Here is a 23,570-nt window from a genome sequence, read left to right on the forward strand (position 1 = left end):
TGCTTTGATTGTCAAAGATGTTGGGTGATATTTTTTTCTACATGATTAGGTGTTTCTGAAGTAGTACCGGTAGTTTATTTTGGACATGTTAAAAACAAAGCAAAAGGAAGCAAAATGGAAAAAAAGAAATAGTCTTGATAACATTACAGTAAGGTACAAAAATAGAAACAAATATTTCACAATGAAAACACATTAAAAAAATACAAAGTTTTTTTCATATCCAAAATATTTACTCATATTTACTCCCACCCCTTGTTTTATAAATCAAATAACTAGCTTTGTTATCATCATCACTATTATTATTATATACAAAGAAAAATGTTCCGGTTTTAATTTTTAAAAAATTCAACAATCTTTTACCCACTTTACTCACTTTACACTTTATTTTGCTTTATAGGTCATTTGTACAGTTTGTAGTTACACAGTATCTTTAAATGTCAATAGTTTTGAATGTAAGAAATATGTATTTGTGTGATCCCTTTATCTTGCCTTATGAATGACCCTTATTGATTTCTTCTGCTGGGTGATGAGTAAATATAGTGTGCTTATGTAATTATTGTCCAAAACTTCTGCACAGTAGTGCAAGTTAATGGCATTCATATTTCTGCATGACAGTGTTTTAATGTTATCTATGTATTTATTAATAAAATGTAATACTCAGCCTGTTAAATATTCTGCAATTGCATTCAGAACAGGTTATAAAAGAATATACCATAGCGATGGTAATATTGTGTAGTGAACTGTAATTACCCAATGTAGGCTGCAGAAGGCAGTGGCAGTATTAAACCTAGTCTCAGTGGTAGCACAGACAAGTTTGTTTATATCTTCATATTGCCGCTGCCATTACAATACACTTAATTTCAATCTGCCAGAAAACATTTATTTAGGTAGAAATGTCACAGAATATTACAGCATGATCGTACTGTAAGATGATTTTTAGTTGTTTTGTTGATTAGACCGGATGTGAAGTGTAGAGCTATTATTGTGAAGCCGCCAACCGGACGTGTGTGATTGGCATGAGAAAAGACTAAACACGTTTTGGCGAAAATCTCCGATAAAAGTGACTTCAGACTTCCTCTCTACTGTCTTTGTTTCTGCTGAGCTAGTATTCCATCTTACTATAGCAGTTCGAGTAACAATCTACATTTTATGTTTTCAATGCACCTAACTGTAATCCAAACACAGACATGAAGCTTCTCCTCACTCCAAGCAGCAATGCGCGCTCAGCGTTCGCTCCGATGATGTTGTCTCACGGCGATTGAATGTAAAATTGTATTGTCTTGTCTTGTCATGTCATGTCATGCTGAGGGTCAAAAACCTTAATCGCACGTTAAAAAAAATTATCGCTGTCAAAGTTTATGCGTTATCGCGTTAACTTTGACAGCTCTAGTTAATTTATATCTTACTTATGTTTTTTTGCCTTTTCAGAATCAGAATTAGAATTTTTAGACAAGTATAACAAGTATTCTTACTGTTTCTTCTTGTGCTTCTGTTTTCAGTGGGGATCCTCTGTGTACTTGTGTTATAAAAAGTCTGTGACCAAAACCAACTCCATAGCATATAAAGCAGGTATGTTGTAAATATACAGACTAGTTAGACAAATATTTTGTACTCTTGAATAATTGAACAATCTAAAATAATGCATTTGTTTGGCTTTAAGGATAATCATTTGAGTGAATTTCAATTGTTTTTGTAATTATTTATCCTGTTAAAATTCCCCACCTAATTCCCCACCTTTTGTTGCATCAGCCTTTTTCTGAAATAACGTTAAAAAAGGTCTGACTTAATTGACTACAGTTTTGCTTGCACGTGCAGGCTTGTTGAAGCATGTTGAGCTAACATGTTTATATGGTTACTATATGTTAGGACTTAACATTACTCATAAAAAATGTCAAGTTGCTGGAGTTAGAATAATATTAGTTTTTCACCAAAATTGGGTACCGTATTTTTCGGAGTATAAGTCGCTCCGGAGTATAAGTCGCACCGGCCGAAAATGCACAATAAAGAAGGAAAAATACATATATAAGTCGCACTGGAGTATAAGTCGCATTTTTGGGGGAAATGTATTTGATAAAACCCAACACCAAGAATAGACATTTGAAAGGCAATTTAAATTAAATAAAGAATAGTGAACAACAGGCTGAATAAGTGTACGTTATATGACGCATAAATAACCAACTGAGACTGTGCCTGGTATGTTAACATAACATATTATGGTAAGAGTCATTCAAATAACTATAACATATAGAACATGCTATACGTTTACCAAACAGTCTGTCACTCCTAATCGCTAAATCCGATGAAATCTTATACGTCTAGTTTCTTACGTGAATGAGCTAAATAATATTATTTGATATTTTACGGTAATGTGTTAATAATTTCACACATAAGTCGCTCCTGAGTATAAGTCGCACCCCCGGCCAAACTATGAAAAAAACTGCGACTTATACTCCGAAAAATACGGTATATGTGAAGTTCATTTTTAGTGTCCCAGACTAAGCCAAATCCATAATGGAGCAATTTGAGATTGGAAACAAATATTTTATATGTCTGACCTAATTTGTAGAATAAGAGGATATATTGCAAATCTCATAACTTTTTGTTGTTCTATTAAATGTGTTGAAAAATATTGTTCAATCGAATTGTTTCTAAAGACAGCCCAAATAAATAAAGGGAATTGCACTTGTTTTGGATTTTTGCCCATTATTCACAATCTCTATGTAAGACAAGAAAAACATATGCATTTTTTTTTTTTATGCATTCTAATTTGTAATATACAGTGAGTACAAGGTGGCTAACAACACAGCTAATGGGAGTAATCTATTACGACCATTAAGCTCTCTTGAAAAAACGCCAACAATACTCGATTTACATGTCGTGACCTGGATATTAACCAAGTATTAGCAATATTGTTAGTATAAGCGCTAACTCATCGTCTCTGAGTTGGTGAAAGTTAATTCCATATAGGGCTGGGCGATATGGCCTTTTTTTAATATCTCGATATTTTTAGGCCATATCACGATACACGGTATATATCTCAATATTTTGTCTTAGCCTTGAATGAACACTTGATACATATAATCACAGCAGTATGATGATTCTATGTGTCTACATTAAAACATTCTTGTTCATACTGCATTAATATATGCTCATTTTAAACTTTCATGCAGAGAGGGAAATCACAACTAAGTCAATTGACCAACACTGTATTTATTAAACAGTTATTAAGCAGCGGCACAAACATTCATGTCATTTCCAAAACAGAAAGTGCAAAATTGTCAGTCATTTTAAAACAAGCTATTAGTGCACTTTTGTGCATGATGTCTCTAAGATGACAAATCAAAACAACACTAAATTAAAGTGCACTTTTTGTACAGAACGCCACTACAATAGTTTAAAACAAATAAAGTGCACTTTTGTACAGGATGTCACACAAGATATTTCAATAAGTGTCAAATAAAAATTAGCTGCTTAATAGGAAATCAAATTGTGTACGTCCTTCGCTATGTGGTAGGTTCCTGCGGACGTTATCTCTTTTGTTGTTGACTATTTTTTTAATACGGTGTTGATCTGGAAATGTTTGCTACGGCATTTTGATGGTGTGGGCGTGTGGCACCGAACGGCGATGTTGACATGCGGAGTAAGCACTCTACATTCTCTAGCAGGTGACTTTTCAAATGATGCCACATATTAGCAGTAATGCTACTTTTTGAAGCAATGCTTTTTCCCCAGGTTGTAGGTTGTCGAACAGACAACCTATGGTGCTACCTCTCTGCTACGCGAGGGCGTATACGTATGTGATGTATGACGTGACAGTATGTGATGTATGTAAGAAGGTGCGCTCGCTGTCTGTGAGAAGGAGAGACAAGACAGAGTGGGAAGAGCCTGCAGTGTAATGTCCGCAGCTAAAAGCAACTGCGTGAGAACGTATACTCAAATATCACGATATATTCATTTTCTATATCACACAGAGACAAACCCGCGATATATCGCATATATCAATATATCGCCCAGCCTTAATTCCATATCATTAATCATGCCTTTCACCTGTATAGTTGAAGGAGAATATTTCAGTAGAACTGAGAAGTTGGTCAACTTTGACATTCAACTTAGACCCGGAGATGGCGAGAAACAAAATTTTTTAGCACTTAACAATAGTGCTACTTGCTGGATCTGCTTATCATTCAGCTTCTAAAACTTGTAGCTCATCCTTCGTATACACAGGCTCAAAAATATAAGGTTCTGGATCATAATTTGTCCCAAAGTAGTCATTGTCTCTCATGAAGTCTGCCATGATTAGTAGTTTTTGTTATTGTTATTGGGGACGGCGTGGCGAGGTTGGGAGAGTGGCTGTGCCAGCAATCTGAGGGTTCCTGGTTCAATCCCCACCTTCTACCATCTTAGTCACGTCTGTTGTGTCCTTGAGCAAGACACTTCACCCTTGCCTGGTTAGCGCCGTGCATGGCAGCTCCCGCCATCAGTGTGTGAATGTGTGAATGGAAATAGTGTCAAAGCGCTTTGAATTCTTTAAAAAAAGGTAGAAAAGCGCTATACAAGTACAACCCATTTACCATTTACCATTGTTGAAGGAAATAGCAAATCTTCTGATGCGTCTGTGAAATTACTGCGCAACCTTATGCTTAAAATGTCCAAACTACATAAATATGACATGTTATTATGAATGTGCCTTTACTACTTTACATATATACTTACAGCATGTACAGTATTAAAAATATTGAAGAAGGTATTCGGCTGTTTTTAAGAGCGCTTTATAGACGGATTACAGCAAATCCCATTACCTCCATTGTTAGCTTACTTTAGCTAGTGTTTATACACGAGTTAGAATGCATAAAAAAAGAAAAACATATGTGTGCTTTCCTCACATTAATATTATGAGTGATAGGCAAAATCTCCCAAAATGTGCAGTTCCCCCTTTAACTTCTACAGTCAGAACTTAAAGCTCATGCCTATACACCACCCCTCTGAAAGTTATTTATATTTTTTGTTGTCATGAGACAGCATTTTTTTTTCTTTAAGTTTTGCCTCGACAGAGATGTAATTTTTCTTGACATGTTGCAACTGTATATTATAGTATAATTATACAGACAAGTATTTTAGATTATTCGCAGACCTTTGGTATTCCGTCTTATGTAGTTTTGTGTTTTGTTTAGTGTTTTGTAGGAATACAGTATGTGAATGTACAAATAACAAATTGTTGCTGAAAACATCTCTGCTAAACCACATCTCATTGAATCACACAGACACGAATATAATTGCTACTTTTTATTCGACTATGAGCAAGAATATGTGATGACTGTGTGCACTATAATTTATTTTCACTCAAACTTTATTTTTTTGGTTAAAAGTAATACTTAAGGTCTGGCACATGAAATGACACTCACAGGGTTGTTCTATTTGTCCCACTTAGGACTATTCTGCAGATATCCCATAGAGAACTATGAGTCTTTCCCACTGCCCGAATCTGTTCCTCTCTTCTGCCTTCCCATTGGGGCCACAATTGAGTGTTGGCCAGTCAACACCACATACCCCCTGCCTGTTTTCTCTACTTTTGTCCTAACTGGAGCCTCTGGAGAGAAGGTAGGATAGCACTTCTATCTTCTATGACTCTTTTGTCCTTATTCAAACAAGAAAACGTATCTGCTGCGTCGTCAAAGAGGCTACAACTGAATATGAGAACCCTAATAGACCAGTGATCTGTACAGCTGGTAAAGTCACAGACTTATCCTGAGACACATCAGAATATCCTAAATGTGTGAGTTGCGCATGGTCAGTGCAATAAGTGCGTAACAACATTGTCAGGTGGGCCGACCCTTTTTAGAAAAGGCATTTTGATATGTATAAAGAGGAACTGCCCTTTTTTGGGAATTTTGCCTATCGTTCACAATCATTATGAAAGACATGACAAGGATGGATTTTTTTTAATGCATTCTAACTTGTAATTAAACATAAAAAAGTCCCCTTAGAGCAGAGCCAATGGGAGGTCCTCTATTTCGCCCATAAAATCCAATATATAACCATTCAAAAACTGCCAACAATACTCCATTCACATTTCGTAATTTGAATAATAACCAGGTATTAATGATATTGTTATTGTAAGCGCTAACGCAGACAAACTATTTATAGCGGCGCTGTGATCACAAGTCTGAACAATTTCGACATGATTGACTAGCGAGGTGTTTCCTCGCTTCCTTGCTCCCTGTAATTTTATTGTAGATCTTAAATCATGCATCTCACCTGGACAGAAGATGTCTGAGGACATATTCCGACAAGTTGGTACACCTTGACAGCCATTTAGGACCCTGGAAATGGCAAGAACAACATGAAAAGACGCTTGGGTCCACCCCTCCGCCCTGTTTCTTCTTGAGGATTATAGTCATTCTTCATCTAAATTGGAATATATGAACATCTTAGAAGTCGACATCCTAATGACATTGCACAGTAAGTGATGTTATTATGTTTGTTGGGTCTTATAAAGTCTGCAGTGAGTAGTAATCTGTGATAAAGAAAAAAAAAGCAAACGTGATGCATTTTTTGAATTACTGCGCCGGCCGGGTATGCTTAAAATTTTAAAAATATGTAAATATTAGGATGTTATTATATATGTGCCCGTTACTACATTACATATACAGTATACTTACATCATGTAGATAAAACCTCAATGGAGGTGTTTGAATGTTTTTTAAGGGCTTTATAGGCAGAATAGTGTGGCTCCATTGAGTTCAATTGTAAACAGACTTTTGAATGCCTTTATTTAACATTTAAAGTGCAAAAAAAACAAAACATCCATCGTCATGTCTCTCAGTATGATTGTGAACGGTTGACAAAATTCCACAAAAATTGTAGTTCCCCTTTAAAGGGGACTCGGATGATTCTTATTTTCTAACCTATACATGTTGATAAAATGTTGGAAACGTGTGTTACAATGCCAAAGCCTCATAAGGTTCTTGCATTTGGGTGTGAACTTGTACACAGTTGTGGATCCTTATGAACAATGTCTTTTTAAACAGTGAATCAGTTGTTTCTTCTTGTCTCACGCCCTCCCGGCCGCTCTGATGTTTTCCAAGTAATTTTATTAATTTGTCTACAACTTTTTGTAGGGGACTGTTTAGTCATCGCAAAGTTGAATTAGCCTCTAAAAATTGCTGCTAAAAGATAGTGCCATTACAACTTGGTTTGAGAAAACAAAGAGAAAGCAGGATGAAGTATTATTTTCATCTAATCGTGGCAAATGCACAATAAGCTTTTTTATGCATGCTCTTGTAATGATTCGAGAGTGTCCAGGTGTACCTAATGTTGTGACTAGAGATTCACGATAAATCAAATGATGAAATGAGACAATAACAAAAAAGGCTTATCTGCTGTGTGGCTCCTCAACCTGGCCTGTATGGTCGCATGTTTGTGATGTCATGAAATTGCGTGCGCAGCCTGTTGTGTGCAGAGAAAAGAATCATGGTACAGAAGTCACCAGTGTGGTCTTTGCATCTTTTGGGTTCATCTATAGCAGGGGTCCCCAAACTTTTTGACTCGAGGGCCGCATTGGGTTAAAACAGTTTGGCCGGGGGCCGGGCTGTATATATATTCCGCGCGCGCGATGTTATCACGTTATCGATGAGAAAATGCATTTTTAGACAATATGATTTGCCTGAGCGGACAGAATTTATTTATTTATTCATTTTTTTTATACTTGGGACTTCCAGCGGGCCTGATTTTGGATGCTGGCGGGCCTGATTTTGGATGCTGGCGGGCCGGATTCGGCCCGCGGGCCATAGTTTGGGGACCCCTGATCTATAAGGAACTCCTCTACAAATGAAACGCTTGCAGACAAACTCAGAAAGCGCATTAAAAATATGACAGTGGAGCAAAATTTACACCAAAACATATTCAAAACATTATCTAGACCACAAGAAAGTGTGTTAAATGTAGATTGCAATCATTATTGTTCCCTTTTAATGTAATATGTATGTATTTAAATACGGTATGTTTCATCTTTTAGATCCTGCTTATGAGACTCCGAAGCCTTCATTCTGTGATTTACTAAAACTATATATTTGCAAATCTGCCTCTTGCTCTTTTGATAGATGGTCCTGGTAGTCACCTGCTATGGAAAAAAATTGCATTTAGTTGTTGAAAAGAAGCCAGTCTTCTTCTTAATTACTGTCGAGGTACCAACCCACCTCAGCTGGTTGGCGCTGTCACTCTTTGCGCACCCCCTCACTTTGACGTCCCTTCTTGCATGCCTGCATGTGTGTGGTCTTCTTCTGTTTGGTGTGCAACACAATATAATTTTATACACAGCAGTATTTAAATTAAATTCCTCCTTAAAGGGGGTGGAGATTGTGCGTGCGCTAAGATCTGGCGATCCAGTGAAAATAAAATAAAATTGACCTAACTTTCAAGGGTCTGGTATACTGACTGAAATACTGACGTGATTACATTGTGCATATATTTTCGATTGAATGAGAATACTGCACAGTATATACATGTCTTTGGTTGTGTGATACTGTCAAAAGCTATGTATAATTGTAGAGAAAATGCTTTAACATGTCTTAAAGAAGGAAATACTGTAGCTATATTGATGCACTGGTAGTATGTACTGTGACAGTAACACATGGTGATCTGTTAACCCAACATTCGTTATCTCGTGGTTTCAGGTGTACGGTGCTGCCATACAGTTTTATGAGCTCTACCCACAAGAGTGTCTGACTGATCAACAGTGCTCCCAGCTGGGCCTTCTTAACTCAGATCCCCATAAATCCTACCCCTGCAACAGCCCAGCTGATGTCACAAACAACACAACTTCCACCACCTGCTCCGTTTACACCAACAAATGCATCTGCCTGCTTTCTCACTGGCCCTTCTTCGATGCTTTTCGCAAGTTCCTCACCTTCCTGTATCGCTATTCCATTTCTGGCCCGCATGCCCTACCCATTGAAAAGTGAGATCTACTAAATATTTATCCACTATATCCATATGTGTTTAAGAAACATTGCTTTCTATTTTTAAAGCAGACCCTCCAGGATTTTGCGATGTTGCAATCGCAGTAATCAAATTTGTCTCCCCGAGCAGCGCTTAAATATGCATGTCTTAACTAGTCAAATGTGCCCCTGCAATGGCCTGCAATGTCCACCCACATTCCCATGTAAATTGACTGATTTCAATGATTAGAATCTCTTTCCGTCTCTCATTTACCAAATCACAACTAGAGATCATGCTCAACACTTCCTCAATGTTCTCAACAAAATCAGGGGTAATGACCGTGCAATGTGTTTGTACGTAAACAAAGGTTTTCCATCAACAAGTACTTTATACTTGGGCAAAATCAGTGTAACACAAGCTCTAGCTTTCAAAATAAAAGTATACCAATAAAATAACATGATTACGCCCAGTCACGTGTATAAAATGCCTGCAGTTGAAACATGCGACAGGCCCCTGACGTCAGACTCGTAGATAGATTGTGGTTCTGTAAAGGACACAGAAATGTTAAGACAGACAGCAGTTAGTTCGTCTGACTGAAGACAAGAAAGGTTACCTGCTTTACCAACTGACTCACTGACATGGGAACAGTGTTGGGTTAGTTACTGAAAACCAGTAACTAGTTACAAGTTACTAGTTACTTTATTTCAAAAATAACTTTGTTACTAACTCAGTTACTTACACCAAAAAGTAATGCGTTACTGTGACAAGTAACTATTTAGTTACTTCTTTTTTTAAATGTATTTAAGGCTCCCATTAATGCCCTCTTAGCCTTCATTTCAGTACTGTTATTGCACTGGAGAATAATACAATCTGTTGATCAACATGGCATGCATTTGCATCACTGAACTCTGCTAAGCAATGTGGTCTACAACACACAAAGACAAAGATATGTTTCAAAGGGCCAATTTATTTCAGGCCAGAACAAATTGACAAAACTATTTTAAATAGCTACAAAATAACATACATAAGTAACAAACAGCATAATAACAGCATAGCTGTAAACAAGCTTCACCCAAGGAAGACACACACTACATTTCCCCACTTTTAGTTTAGACATAAGGAAAGATTGGATCTCTCTTTATGTTTGTGAACTTTATAGTTTATACATTTAGAGTGATGTGATAATCAAACACACTAGAAGTCTAGAATGAAAGAGTATACAAGAGAATTGACAGAGTGTGTACCTTCAGTGCTGAATGATGAGCAGAGGCAGAGTTTAGATTGTCTTCTTTAGCTCGCTTTTATGTGGTCACTGTCCACTGTGTCCAGGAACTTGGAAAATGTTTTCGTGCCATTTACCGTTTGATGCCGGTATCATGCTAATTAGCTGCCTGAAAGCGGGCGACTCCACTGTAGTCAAAGCATGTTGCTTTTGTAGCTGTTTCAGCAGATTTGAATTGCTGTTTTGGGCAGTAGATAGGATCTTTGATCCAAGACACAATTTACATTGAACTAAAATGTTCTTTTCTTTGTGCTCGACAAAAGAAAAGTAGTGAGAATATCTCCATGTTAAGAAACTAGACTGTGGCTCCGTCACGATGTCTTGTTAGTAAACACAGACTAGGGGTGCAACGGATCAAAAAACTCACGGTTCGGATCGTTTCTCGGATCAGAGTCACAGATCGGATCATTTTTCATATCATCCATCCATCCATCCATCCATTTTCTACCGCTTATTCCCTTCGGAGTCGCGGGGGGCGCTGGAGCCTATCTCAGCTACAATCGGGCGGAAGGCGGGGTACACCCTGGACGAGTCGCCACCTCATCGCAGGGCCAACACAGATAGACAGACAACATTCACACTCACATTCACACACTAGGGCCAATTTAGTGTTGCCAATCAACCTATCCCCAGGTGCATGTCTTCAGTGCCCTGACTGCTCACAATCTCAGTGGTGAGGTGACTGTATGTCCTCTGTCGTAGGGCGTAACAAACGCACCCAAGTTCCCCGGGTGTCTTTGCCACTACGCAATTAAGGAGTCACGGGTGGGACCTGATATTCAGCTGGGAATGATTAATATATTAAATAAACACAAGACATGTATAACTATTAGCCACAAAACGATCAGGCTTATATTTAATATGCCACAAATTAATCCCGCATAGCAAACAACTCCCCCCTCCCGTCCATATAACCCGCCAATATAAATCAAATCCACAGCCCAAAGTTCATACAAGACATATATTTCCCCAAAGTCCCAAAAGTTACGTACGTGACATGCACGTACGGGCAAGCGATGAAATGTTTGAAAGCCGCAGCAGTGTACTCACGGTACCGAGACTGCGCATCCAACTCAAAGTCCTCCTGGAAAGAGTCCCTGTTCTCCCGGTTCTCCACAGGCCAATGGAAAGCACACCAAAAAAGTCAAAAAGGCAGATTATTCCAAGAAGTGGCTCCGTGGCAAAAAACACTGCGTCTGACAGGTGCTCCAGGTGGTTAGTGACGTCACTTTCCGCTTCCGCCTGGGCTGATAGAACCGGATGCCTTTTATATCCCCACATATTATTTACGTACATATTTAATATTAACATGATTATTAAATACGCCTGTAACAGTTTATAATAAGTAAATGGATGACATAATAAGTATATATATATATATTTATTTTCCCAGCTGAGCACAAGTTAACTGTGACTGGCAATTTATTATATATATATATATCGATGGACCCCTATGGCCATTACATGGTCCATGTGAGACAGGCACTTGAACCTGGGATCCAGGGAAGTAGATCTGTGAAGGTAGTCCTGTAGAGTAGGGGGTGAAGTGTATCTGGGATTCAGGTCCTCTCTAATGGCAGTCTTGACATCTCGAGTGATGGTGCTGTCTTCCACACTTCATTGACACAGATGGTGAAGTTTCAGTGCTCAGGAGAGATGTAACACTTTTGAGGGGTTCAAGCACCTGGAGGACCTCCTTTATCACTCACATAATCATCAGACAGGTTGATGATGTCTTTGACATTTGTTTTCAGGGTCTTGTGGGTCAATGCAGAGTATATAGCTGCCTGCTGCTCCAACATATCATAAGTGGAGTTCCACCTTGTTGGGAAATCATGTATGAGCTTATGAGTAGGCAGCTTTGGCATTTCTTGCTTTGTCTTAAGCACATGAGCAGCTGTTGTGCTTGGGTGGGATTAGGAAACCACCTTCCTGATCCTCCCAAGGAGGCGCTCCATCCTATTGACTGAGATGTGATGCCAAATTCACTACATGTGCAAAGCACCCTACCTGTGGTCCCAGTCCTGCCTTATTCACTGCATTTATTTGATTTTTGGCATTATCACTTGTGACTGGGATATCTTTATCTTCCCTTCCTCCACTGCTTGTGTCAGTACCTGCGCAAGGTGACTCTCGTAGAGGGGGTGTGTCTTCTCATCTGCCGGTCTGCTGTGATGAAGTGAGCGCTTATCGTCACATAGTTCCCCTGGACGTCCACCAGTCTGTCGTGAGCGCAACAGATGATGCTCGGGATAGTTCATCCACAACTTTTTTCTTCTCCTGCTCATAAATATCTGGCACAATCTTACCGCTGAAGTGGGTGCGCGACGGGATGTCGTAACGTGGCTCAAGCACGTTCAGCATGTGTTTAAAACCTTCGTTTTGCACAAGCAAATATGGCCTCATGTCTGTACCTATAAACACGCCGATAGCCTTTGTGATGGCTTTAGCCCGGTCTGATTGTGCAACAAGGGGCTGCTTAAATGGCGCAGCCTTCAATTTCACTCCTGTCAGTAAAACACCGGGATGATGTCGCTTCAAGTGCGTGGTCATACACACAGTCACGGTTGTATCCACTAACCTCTTTCCTTCATCATTGTATTTGACAGGGAAGCCAAAATGCTCCCATACAGGGGATTTAAATGGCGCGGGGCGTTCAAGCTCCTCCGTTACTCCGCTCGCCATGAACTCGCTGTGTATGGACTGAACATGCACAAACTTTTTTTTTTTTTCTTCATAAAGCAAACCGCAGATCACGTGTGTGTCGATTCGAAGATTTTGATACGAACGGAGATCAATGTTGATCCGTTGCACCACTAACACAGACACGCTCCCCTCCTCTCCCCCCACACCCACACCCACACCCACAACCAGACACATACAGAGCGCGCCTCTTTTCTTCTCCTGCTTGTGACAGAGGAAGAATCAGAAGGACGACACTGCAACTTTCCAATAAAACACACTAAGATCTTCTGTTTCTAGCCGATACTACATAAAAAATTACGTAAAATAACGCAGTAACGCATCATGTAGTAACGGTAACTGAGTTACTGAATATAAAAAATAAAGCGTTAGATTACTAGTTACCGCCGAAACTAACGGCGTTACAGTAACGCGTTACAAAGTTACTGCATGGGAATGAGTCCGAGTGGTCAAATAGAGATGCAGTACCACACACCACATGAATGTTTGTTAAAAAAAGTATCTTAAATACAACAAATTACTGAATGTGACCAGGTGACCAAACACTGATAACAAATTCATATAATCATAGGCTGATGCAATGTTTTTTTTTAAAGGCCTAAACATGGCAACGTTTGCGCAACTTTTTAATAGCTTTTGCGAAATCAGGCAAAATCCTTGAGGGACTGTTTAAGGTAACATATCAATTACATTAAATTACAGTATGACAGTACAATACCTTACTTTGATGTCACATAACTAAAATTATCATTAAAAAAAAAAATATTCACCTTTTTTTGCCCATGTGGAGAAAAAACTGAATCTGTTTGCTATGAGCTTGAGTACAGTTGGCCACCAAAAATGTGTTGAAAAACTATGGTACTAAAATATAAGTCGAGGTTAGGACACCCCTTTAGTTTGTGTCATTCTTAGCTGTGATATGATATTTATAATTTATATACTGTACCTATGTACATCTGTTGTCTATGGTGATTGTATTAACAGAAACTACCTCCTGCTGTTTTTAGACTCATATGTTGTTGATTATTTTTCCCAGGCACATTTCTCATTTCATGCACAAAGTTCCTTTCCCTTCCTCTCAGAGGCCTCGCATCCTGGTGCAGGTAAGCTTTGCCTGCGAAAGTTGCCAGGCTGTAAAAACAGGGTGCATGTTACAACTTGGAAGAAAAAAAAAACGATAAAAGGGATCCTTACAGTCATTTATCATTTTTAGCATTATTATTATATTATTATTATTATTATTATTATTATTAATGTTCTAATCTTGTTTTTCAACGTTTTGCCTTTTACACAGCTTTCCCCTCATGACAGCCTTATGTTGAGCCAGCCAGTGTCGTCTCCTTTACCACTCAGGTATAATTGTCCACACAACAATTGTGGTGATATTTTTTGTGCTAACAGTAATTTTGCTACACATCCTCTAAGTGACTCGAAGAACAGCGATTTTTCAGATATTTAGAATCTTATGATTTGTATTCATAATTGTGTGCATTTGTTTTTTGTTTTTCTTAGTGGTGGACGATTTTCCACGTTGCTGCAGAATCTTGGACCAGTGAATGCTGTCACCCTTCTGGTGTTTGCTGTCACTGAACAGAAGATTCTAGTTCATTCATTACGACCTGCCGTACTTACCAGCGTTACCGAAGCTTTGGTATCTGTAAGTAGTAGTTGCTCCATTCTGATGGACTAAGTGGTATTGTGACATGTCTATTTTTCCCATCTTTGCAATGCATCTAATGTGACTACTGTAGTGTGTGCTTCTTTTATATTTAATTTCATGCAAACAAAATGCATTTTGTCACTGCTTTGAAATAAATGCCTTTATTTTCTGTACCTTCAGATGATCTTCCCCTTCCACTGGCCCTGTCCATATATTCCTCTGTGCCCACTGGCGCTGGCTGATGTGTTGAGTGCCCCATGCCCATTCATTGTAGGAGTGGACTCTCGCTACTTTGAACTTTATGACCCTCCACCAGACGTGAGCTGCGTAGACCTGGACACAAACACCATATTCCAGTGAGTACACCCTAATACTTCCCTAAGTGCTTCCCTATTCATATACCTACTCTTGGCAAAGAGAATTATGTTATCAGTTCATTTTCCGATCTAGCATCATTGGGAGCAAAAGCCAACCCATTTTTGTTGATTTTTCCTTTAAAAAAATGTTGTCCAATGGCTGCCGAAGTTAAGACGTTGAAACCAAGCACACTAAACGGAAAGGGACCGCTAAATAACACATATTTTGAGTTTGTGTCAATATAGAAACAAAATTTGATTAGCCACAAGTTGTAAAACTTTTAATAATTAATAGGGATTTAACGGTATCAAAATCTCATGGTACGATTTCACAGTACTGAGGCCACAGTATGATAGTATTTTGGTATATATCCAAAAAAGACTTAAAAATGCTATAGTGTGTAAATTATGTAATTGAACCCAAACATAATGCTAAAATGTTGTAATCACATTTGTTACGACAAACATGTATTTTTAAGTGCAAAGAATTGTGCAAGGAGATCCGCTGTTTCATGCAAATAATAATGAAAACTTTCAGTTGAGTGTCTTTGAAATGACAATGTAAACATCCAGTCTAAAACAACACTGCAATTTTGTGTCTTTCAACTTTTAGTTTCTGAGAAGCAGTGTCCTACATAGTGAACATGTTTATATCACTAAGGAAAATGCTGTTTCTCAGAAAAGTTAACTAAAAATGTAACTTTTAATAATCAGGCTTGTGAAATGTCCGCAAAAACGCAGAAATCTGTGTTATTTTACATTAAAATTTTCGCGTCAAATATCACAATTCCGACCAACGCTACAGCGCCCGGAAAAAACTACACACCAAGCTTTTGTTTGATACCATCAAGTGTCACGGCATTATTGTGAAGATTTTGAAACTGAAATACCGCGGTATCTACAATCCCGCTACACCCGTTAATAACTATCTTTCACAAGGTCAGAACCAGACCTAAAGTCTGAAGATATTCAGGCGCCCGTACTGGCACATGTGTGCATGTGGTGAATGAGTATGTCCTAAAAAGTGAAATCTTTGAAGAAAATAAGAGTTCAGTTCTGAGTGGATATGCTTTCACTGCCAAAGAGGCGTGTGCTTATATGTGGTAAGTAAAGAGCAAAAAAGGGCAAAAAATGTACTGTGAAAGACATTGTCTATACAATTACTCATCATTTGTTTCAAACGTAGGCCTACGCATGCACATTGCACTTCTGTTTGTTGTATTTGGTTGTTGGAACAGTTTAAATGAAGAAAATAATAAAACTTCAAAAAAATTTCAGCCGTCTTATGTTTTGCAGTTCCAGACTATTTGGCTCTTTTGATAGTAAAGGTTAGCGATCCCTGGTATAAATGTTAAAATGCTGCTCCTTATACTGCTTCCTTCATACTCTCCATACCAGTGGTTTTCAAAGTGTGAGACATCTGGGGGCTGTAGAGCAGGTGTGAGACGGGGAGTCTTTGGAAACCTTGCGTCATTGAAAACAGTAGTTACACATTAAGCTCACAAGACGGCAACCAGGTAACCAAGCTTCACAGCTGGGTTGTAGTTCTAAGGACTGTCATCCCTTTTTATCATCAGAGAAGTATGTGCATTCTAAAGAAACACTATTTGTTGACAAGAATATCCTTAAAGATTTATGAAATATATCAGGACATCTTTCTTGGAAGGAGACCTGCAATGTTATATTTTTTGAACTCCCTTGCTACTGTGCATTATAACTATTTCACATAATTACTCCCAATGAATAATATTCATTAATGGTTGAATTTTTACGGAGCCCCTAAAGCAGGGGTCACCAACGCGGTGCCCGCGGGCACCAGGTCGCCCGCAAGGACCAGATGAGTCGCCCGCGGGCCTGTTCTAAAAAAAAAAAAAAAAAATTTTTTTTATTTTATTTTTTTATAAATTAAATCTACATAGAAAAAACACAAGATACACTTTCAATCAGTGCATCAACCCAAACAACCTCCCCCATGCACACTCATCCACACCCACTCACACAAAAGGGGTTATTTCTTTCTGCTACCAACATTCTGGTTCCCACAACATAGACAACACATCTGCAAGGCACACAGTCCCTGAAGCACACCTGATTGTATAGGCTGCTGGTCCACTAACATTTTCATTAATTACTATTTTTTATGTAATTATTTTTTATATTGTATTACTTTCTTTTTTATCCAAGAACATGTTTTTTATTTATTTATCTTATTTTATTTTATTTTTTAAAAAAGGGCCTTATCTTCAACAGACCAGGTTGTCAATGAAATTAGATTTGTTTAAAGGGTTTTTTAAACTAGGCCCAGTCCAGATAAGGTCCAAGTCGGACTCAGCAACACACACCTTCATTCATGTACACAGAAAAAAATTAGGGAACACAACAGATTGCATATAATTTATAAACAAAATTACATTTTCAAAATAAGCATTTATGTATAGTCCAGATTATGTCCAGGTCACTCAAATTAGGGAACACAACAACAGATATCATATAATCTATAAACATAATTATACTTTCAAAATAAGCCTTTGAGGACTTCTCATCTTTTTTTAAATGTTTTTTGGCATCATTATCGTTTTCAACCATGTAACTTTCTAAAGTTAGAAAATACTGAATAAATGTTTTAAAGAAAGTAATACTAAGTGAATATCTGTTTTTGGCCTTAAAAATTAATTTTTTACCGAGTACTATATTATAAATTGACTAAATCATGATTGTCAATGAACTCTCCTAAAATAACAGAAACCACATTTGTGTACCACTCAATGTTTAAATACATCTTTGGAACAATTGATGCTTTTAAAGACAGACACATAGCTTCAAGGTTGAGAAGTTTCAGGCCCCCATATTCATACTCTTTGTACAAAACCTTTCTTTTAATCTTTTCTGGTTTGCCGTTCCAGACAAAATCGAAGACCCTCCGCTCATAAATCTTAAAAAAGTTTTGTGATGGAGCTGGTAATGACAAAAACAAATAAATAAATTGAGGAATATTTAACGAGTTGGCAATAGACATTCTACCATACAAGGTTAGGGATTTCCCTTTCCATAATTGCATAATTTTGTCCAGCTTTCTTAGTCGATTATCATAATTTACTGAGCCTAGATCTTCCAGATTTTCTGGGACAACAACACCAAGTATGTTAACTGGTCCATCTGTCCACAAAACAGGCACTTTGCATTCCATTCGAAAGGACGTTCCCTTTAGATTTCCGATCCTTAACATTTTACATTTATCATAATTAAGCTTAAGGCCAGATTGCTGTGAAAATATGTCCAAAAGATTAAGAAGATTCCGCAAACAATGAGGAAAAATCTTATCATTGTGAATCAGCCTTTTCTGACATGAACTTCATCAAGAACAAACACAGAACACGCCTCACTGATACACATCTGCAAGACTCACTCAGAGTTGCAGTGTCAAGTTACACACCAGAGTACAACACACTAGTTAACAGCATGCAATGCCAGGCTTCCCACTAACTGACAAAGAAACAGATAACAGATTTGGTGTCCAGTTCAAAGTGTGACATGATTTAAAAATTTGAGAGTTTACTTTTGTATTTTACATGAGTTATTATTTGTACAAACATGGTGCAAAGTAATTCATGATTTGTTAAAAAATGTTAGTGGCTAGCTAGTTAAAATGGGATATTGTGATTTCACAAGACTGTCTTAGAAGTGATCATTTGAAAATGTTCAATTTGAAAAATGTGCACTTAGAGAAAATATAAAAATAAAGTGTTGCATATTGATATTTATCTGTTTCTATATATATTTATTGTGAGAAATCATTAAGATGATCAGTGTTTCCACAAAGATAAATATCATTAATTATTAATAATAACAGAGTTAAAGGTAAATTGAGCAAATTGGCTACTTCTGGCAATTTATTTAAGTGTGTATCTAACTGGTAGCCCTTCGCATTAATCAGTACCCAAGAAGTAGCCCTTGGTTTCAAAAAGGTTGGTGACCCCTGCCCTAAAGGGACATGGGAATTTTTTTTTTTTTAGACATGTATCTCGTGGCCACGAGAAAGTATCTCGTGGCCACGAGAAAGTATCTCGTGGCCACGAGAAAGTTTATATATATATATATATATATATATATATATATATATATATATATATATATATATATATATATATATATATATATATATATATATATATATATATATATATATAGGTATACACATATAAATTATGTGGGTAGATATTTGTTCTAAAAAGGGTATTTCAACAAGTAAACAGTACAGTAGGTAGTTGATGTTGATATATGTAATGCACATAAGGGTATTCTAGTCAGATGCGCGTGTGTAAATATCAAAATATTACGTACGTCGTATCACTTTTTGTCAGGCAATATTACATTTAATGACAATTTTACATAAATGAATACATCCAAACACGTTGTACATATTTATTATTTGCAGGAAGAAATAACAGTTACAATTGTGTGTGTATCTTCCAAGCAAGAAAGAAGTTTGATCACATCAACATCATACTAACTGACACACTCCGCTTCACTGCAGGTCCGCAAGCCACGCCCACCCCCCCACAGCCACAGAAGAGGAAAACTGTCCTTTCCCGGGCATGATAAAGTCTTAAATAATGCCAAACACGTAGCGTTACAATAACCAGGAAGATGAAGTGTTTGTCTCACACCTACTAATCAAGCATTCACATTTTGCCACAACACACATGGGGGAAAGTCCTAATTGGAAATACAGCCATATTAACTCCTAAACTGCCATTTTAACACACACCAAACCATCAGCACGCATCCAATGCTTTCTCGTGGCCACGAGAAAGTTTCTCGTGCGCACGAGATACTTTCTCGTGGCCACGAGATACATGTCTAAAAAAAAAATAATTCCCATGTCCCTTTAGGGGCTCTGTAAATTTTTGCATCTAATCACTAAAGCACTAAAAGTTAAGTAAAACATAAAATATGTTGGAATTTTAATTGTTCCCATTGTTTTTTAAAGAGTAAAATAGATTTTTTATTTTTTTTATGTTTTTGTTATAATCTCAATATTATTACGTATAATGGCCCTATACAGTATGTCTTTACATCAATAAGTCAGTGTCAGTAGTATGTTGTTCCATTTCCATTTTTTCCCTGTAGCCAACTGACTAAATCATTTACTTATTTTAAAGGGGACCTATTATGCAAAACAAATGTTTCTTACCTATTGGTACCTTTTTTGTGTATTTGGGATCTGCTTAGTTCCCGAAAATTTGGTTCGATCCTCAGCTTCTGCTATGCTCGTAATGTCCGTTGTGTCCTTGGGCAAGACACTTCACCCTTGCTCCTGATGGGTTGTGGTTAGGCCCTTGCATGGCAGCTCCCACCATCAGTGTGTGAATGTGCGTGTGAATAGGTGAATGTGGAAAAGCGCCTTGAGTACCTTGACGGTAGAAAAGCGTTATACAAGTGTAACCTGTTTACTATTAGTGACTTCAGCTGATATTTCTATATATGGTATAAGTTTACCCAAAGTTTTTAGCGCGAGGCCACCATTGTAGTCCGCCCTGTAGTCAATAAGCTCTTTCTTTTTTGCTATCTTCTTGTTGTGGGGCAGACTGGCTCAGACTTGCAGCATCTTTCACTGTCGCCATTTCTAATACAAATTAGCGTATAGTTCAAACTTATATCTGTCAGTAGACTAACCATGGAAGCGCTAAAAACTACAACATGGATGACAGGAAGAAGACGCTGTGTAAGTGAAGCCACGTAAATAAGACCGCTCACAAAACGGCACATCCTGAAGAGACGGTTGGAAAACAGCTTGAAAGTGGTCTGTAAAACATAATCTTTGCAACATTTTGACCAAAGAACCACCATTACATGTTCTGTAGACCACAAGGAAGTGTTTAAAAAATCATAATATGACCCCTTTAAGATGAAAAGCAGTGTTACAGTTATTATTAGAGATGTCCGATAATATCGGTCTGCCGATATTATCGGCCGATAAATGCGTTAAAATGTAATATCGGAAATGATCGGTATCGTTTTTTTTATTATCAGTATCGTTTTTTTTTTTTTTTTTTTTTTTTTTTTATTAAATCCACATAAAAAACACAAGATACACTTACAATTAGTGCACCAACCCAAAAAACCTCCCTCCCCCATTTACACTCATTCACACTCATTCACACAAAAGGGTTGTTTCTTTCTGTTATTAATATTCTGGTTCCTACATTATATATCAATATATATCAATACAGTCTGCAAGGGATACAGTCCGTAAGCACACATGATTGTGCGTGCTGCTGGTCCACTAATAATACTAACCTTTAACAGTTAATTTGACAAATTTTCATTAATTACTAGTTTCTATGTAACTGTTTTTATATTGTTTTACTTTATTTTTTATTCAAGAAAATGTTTTTAATTTATTTATCTTATTTTATTTGATTCATTTTTTTAAAAAGTACCTTATCTTCACCATACCTGGTTGTCCAAATTAGGCATAATAATGTGTTAATTCCACGACTGTATATATCGGTTGATATCGGTATCGGTTGATATCGGTATCGGTAATTAAAGAGTTGGACAATATCGGCATATCGGCAAAAAGCCATTATCGGACATCCCTAGTTATTATGGTAAGCTAGACTAGGTTCACATAATGCTTGGCGGTTTTCACAGTTCTGACCCTATGGTGGTAAGAAATCACCAGGCCCAACTGCAGTGCATGTTTTTTCTGGCCCATCAACCCTTCCAGAACTAAGTTTGTGTCTACTTTTCCAGTAATGAAGATAAGCGAGCCCTCACATGGAAGATCTTACCAAAGAAAGCTTGTAAAATCTTAATGAATGTGCTGAACACGCTATACCAGCAACTTGTTGATGGTGAGTACTGACTGAGCATATTCAATTAATAACTGAATAATTTCATTGTTGATATAGGAAATGTTTTGCTTAAACTCTTAAACATATTTTTTCGTATTGCATTTATATGGGGATGTTTTCTAGTGAACTACTGTAACTAAATGACTTGTATGATGCAACTCCCTGTGGAACATGTGACTTTTGGAACATTACGAATTTTCACAAATATGTAAATAAATAATAATAATTTTGAAGGCTTTAAATTATTGTATGTCAATGTAACGTCCTTTAAAATGTTAAGGACGAGGGGACAGGCAGCAAATGCTATTTTTTCAGTATTGAAGGTAGTTTAAAATAATCTTTTAAATTCATAAATATGGAATCAGATTCATGTGCAGGACACTTAGCTTTCAAATTTGTTTTATTTTACAGTAAATGTTTGTGCATTTATACATTTGATTTCCTGGTGTTTGGTGAATTGGCTTTCACACAAATATTTGTTGCAACTATTAAACTGTAGAATTTAAATAACTTAAACTTAAATGAGTTTTTTAAATCTTAACTGAAAAGTAATGTATGTCAGACATTTCTTTTTCAAGAGAAAAATTGGAACTTATGGGGTTAATCATATGTCTCAGATAGCTTCTATACGAAGTACAAAGAAGAAGAATTCTGATAAACATATAGAACTTTTTTTTTTTTTTAGAAATTAGTTAATCTCATTCATCTCCTAGGTGAACCATAAATTACTTAACTATTTATTTATGAGAACTTTAAATTATTGTGTATAAGTTCACATGTCTAATATTTATGTATTAAATATTTTTTACTTATTGTATATTAATTCATTTACTCATTTATTTATTCACTGTTGTGGTAAAAATAGAGAACAAACAAATAGGATAAAACTGCTATGATACGAAAAGGAGTGGAATTAAATAAGGTCTGTTTCTTCCTACTCCTTTTCGGACATGCTGTAATGAAACAACTGGAAATATGTGATGTATTGCATTTTATTGTATGCACGTTCGAAATAAACTGAAACTGACTGACTGACTATTTGAAATAAAACGCTACCTACTGTAAAACAAAAATTACAAGTGTTTTATTATCCATGCTTCAGAAGGTACTGTTTGTTTGTCTGCAGGTCAGCACCAGTCTGACACTTTGCCTGAGTTGACCATCAGTGATGTATCAGAGTTGAGCTGTGGGAAGAGTCTCAATACTGTGAATCTGGAGATCCAGGAAGCCTTTTTGCGCTTCATGGCAGCCATTTTAAAAGGCTACCGTTCCTTTCTGAGACCTATTACCCAGGCACCATCTGAGAAAGCAACAGATGCCAGCTCACTTTTTGACTTGCAAGGTATGGAAAATAATTAAATGCACTTTGAGACACTTGTGATTTAGGGCTACATAAATAAACATTGATTGATTGATTGATGTGTGCAACAGAGCCCAGTCATAGAACGACTGACTGTAATGCAATCGTTCATGCAGGTTCTTCGTTATAGGAATAAAATACAGAGACTCATAACACTCAAAAATTCAAACTACATACCAAATACTAGAGTTTTAAACATTTATCAGAAGAAAGGTTTATGGGAGCATTACAAACAATTACATACATTAGACGCAATAAGTGTTCATCTTAAAATTTGGGGGTGAAGTTTTATTTTACACAATGACAAAATATCAACAAAGAAATCCAGAAAAAATATCTATCAAATTAAGCTTACAAATAATTTAGTAAAATAAGTGTTTGGAAACATGATTCAGCACTTAGAAGCGAAACA

At 37.1% G+C, this 23,570-nt stretch overlaps 1 protein-coding gene across 5 annotated transcripts in view; it reads left to right on the forward strand.

Annotated features, from left to right (window-relative positions):
* Positions 1 to 23,570, forward strand: part of LOC133637720 (C-myc promoter-binding protein-like) — a 106,802-nt gene that overhangs the window by 33,645 nt on the left and 49,587 nt on the right. For all 5 annotated transcript variants that reach the window (XR_009823357.1, XM_062030512.1, XM_062030511.1 and 2 more), the window contains exons 4-12: positions 1,500 to 1,569; positions 5,429 to 5,598; positions 8,673 to 8,956; positions 13,959 to 14,025; positions 14,217 to 14,275; positions 14,435 to 14,579; positions 14,763 to 14,938; positions 21,698 to 21,798; positions 22,925 to 23,140. Coding sequence is in view for 4 of the 5 variants with exons in the window: in XM_062030512.1 (XP_061886496.1) it covers positions 1,500 to 1,569; positions 5,429 to 5,598; positions 8,673 to 8,956; positions 13,959 to 14,025; positions 14,217 to 14,275; positions 14,435 to 14,579; positions 14,763 to 14,938; positions 21,698 to 21,798; positions 22,925 to 23,140 (1,288 nt within the window). In the remaining variant the exon portion in view is untranslated. The remainder of the gene's footprint in view (positions 1 to 1,499; positions 1,570 to 5,428; positions 5,599 to 8,672; positions 8,957 to 13,958; positions 14,026 to 14,216; positions 14,276 to 14,434; positions 14,580 to 14,762; positions 14,939 to 21,697; positions 21,799 to 22,924; positions 23,141 to 23,570) is intronic.

This window comes from Entelurus aequoreus, linkage group LG02 (assembly GCF_033978785.1).
Source record: "Entelurus aequoreus isolate RoL-2023_Sb linkage group LG02, RoL_Eaeq_v1.1, whole genome shotgun sequence".
NCBI classification, from domain to species: domain Eukaryota; kingdom Metazoa; phylum Chordata; class Actinopteri; order Syngnathiformes; family Syngnathidae; genus Entelurus; species Entelurus aequoreus.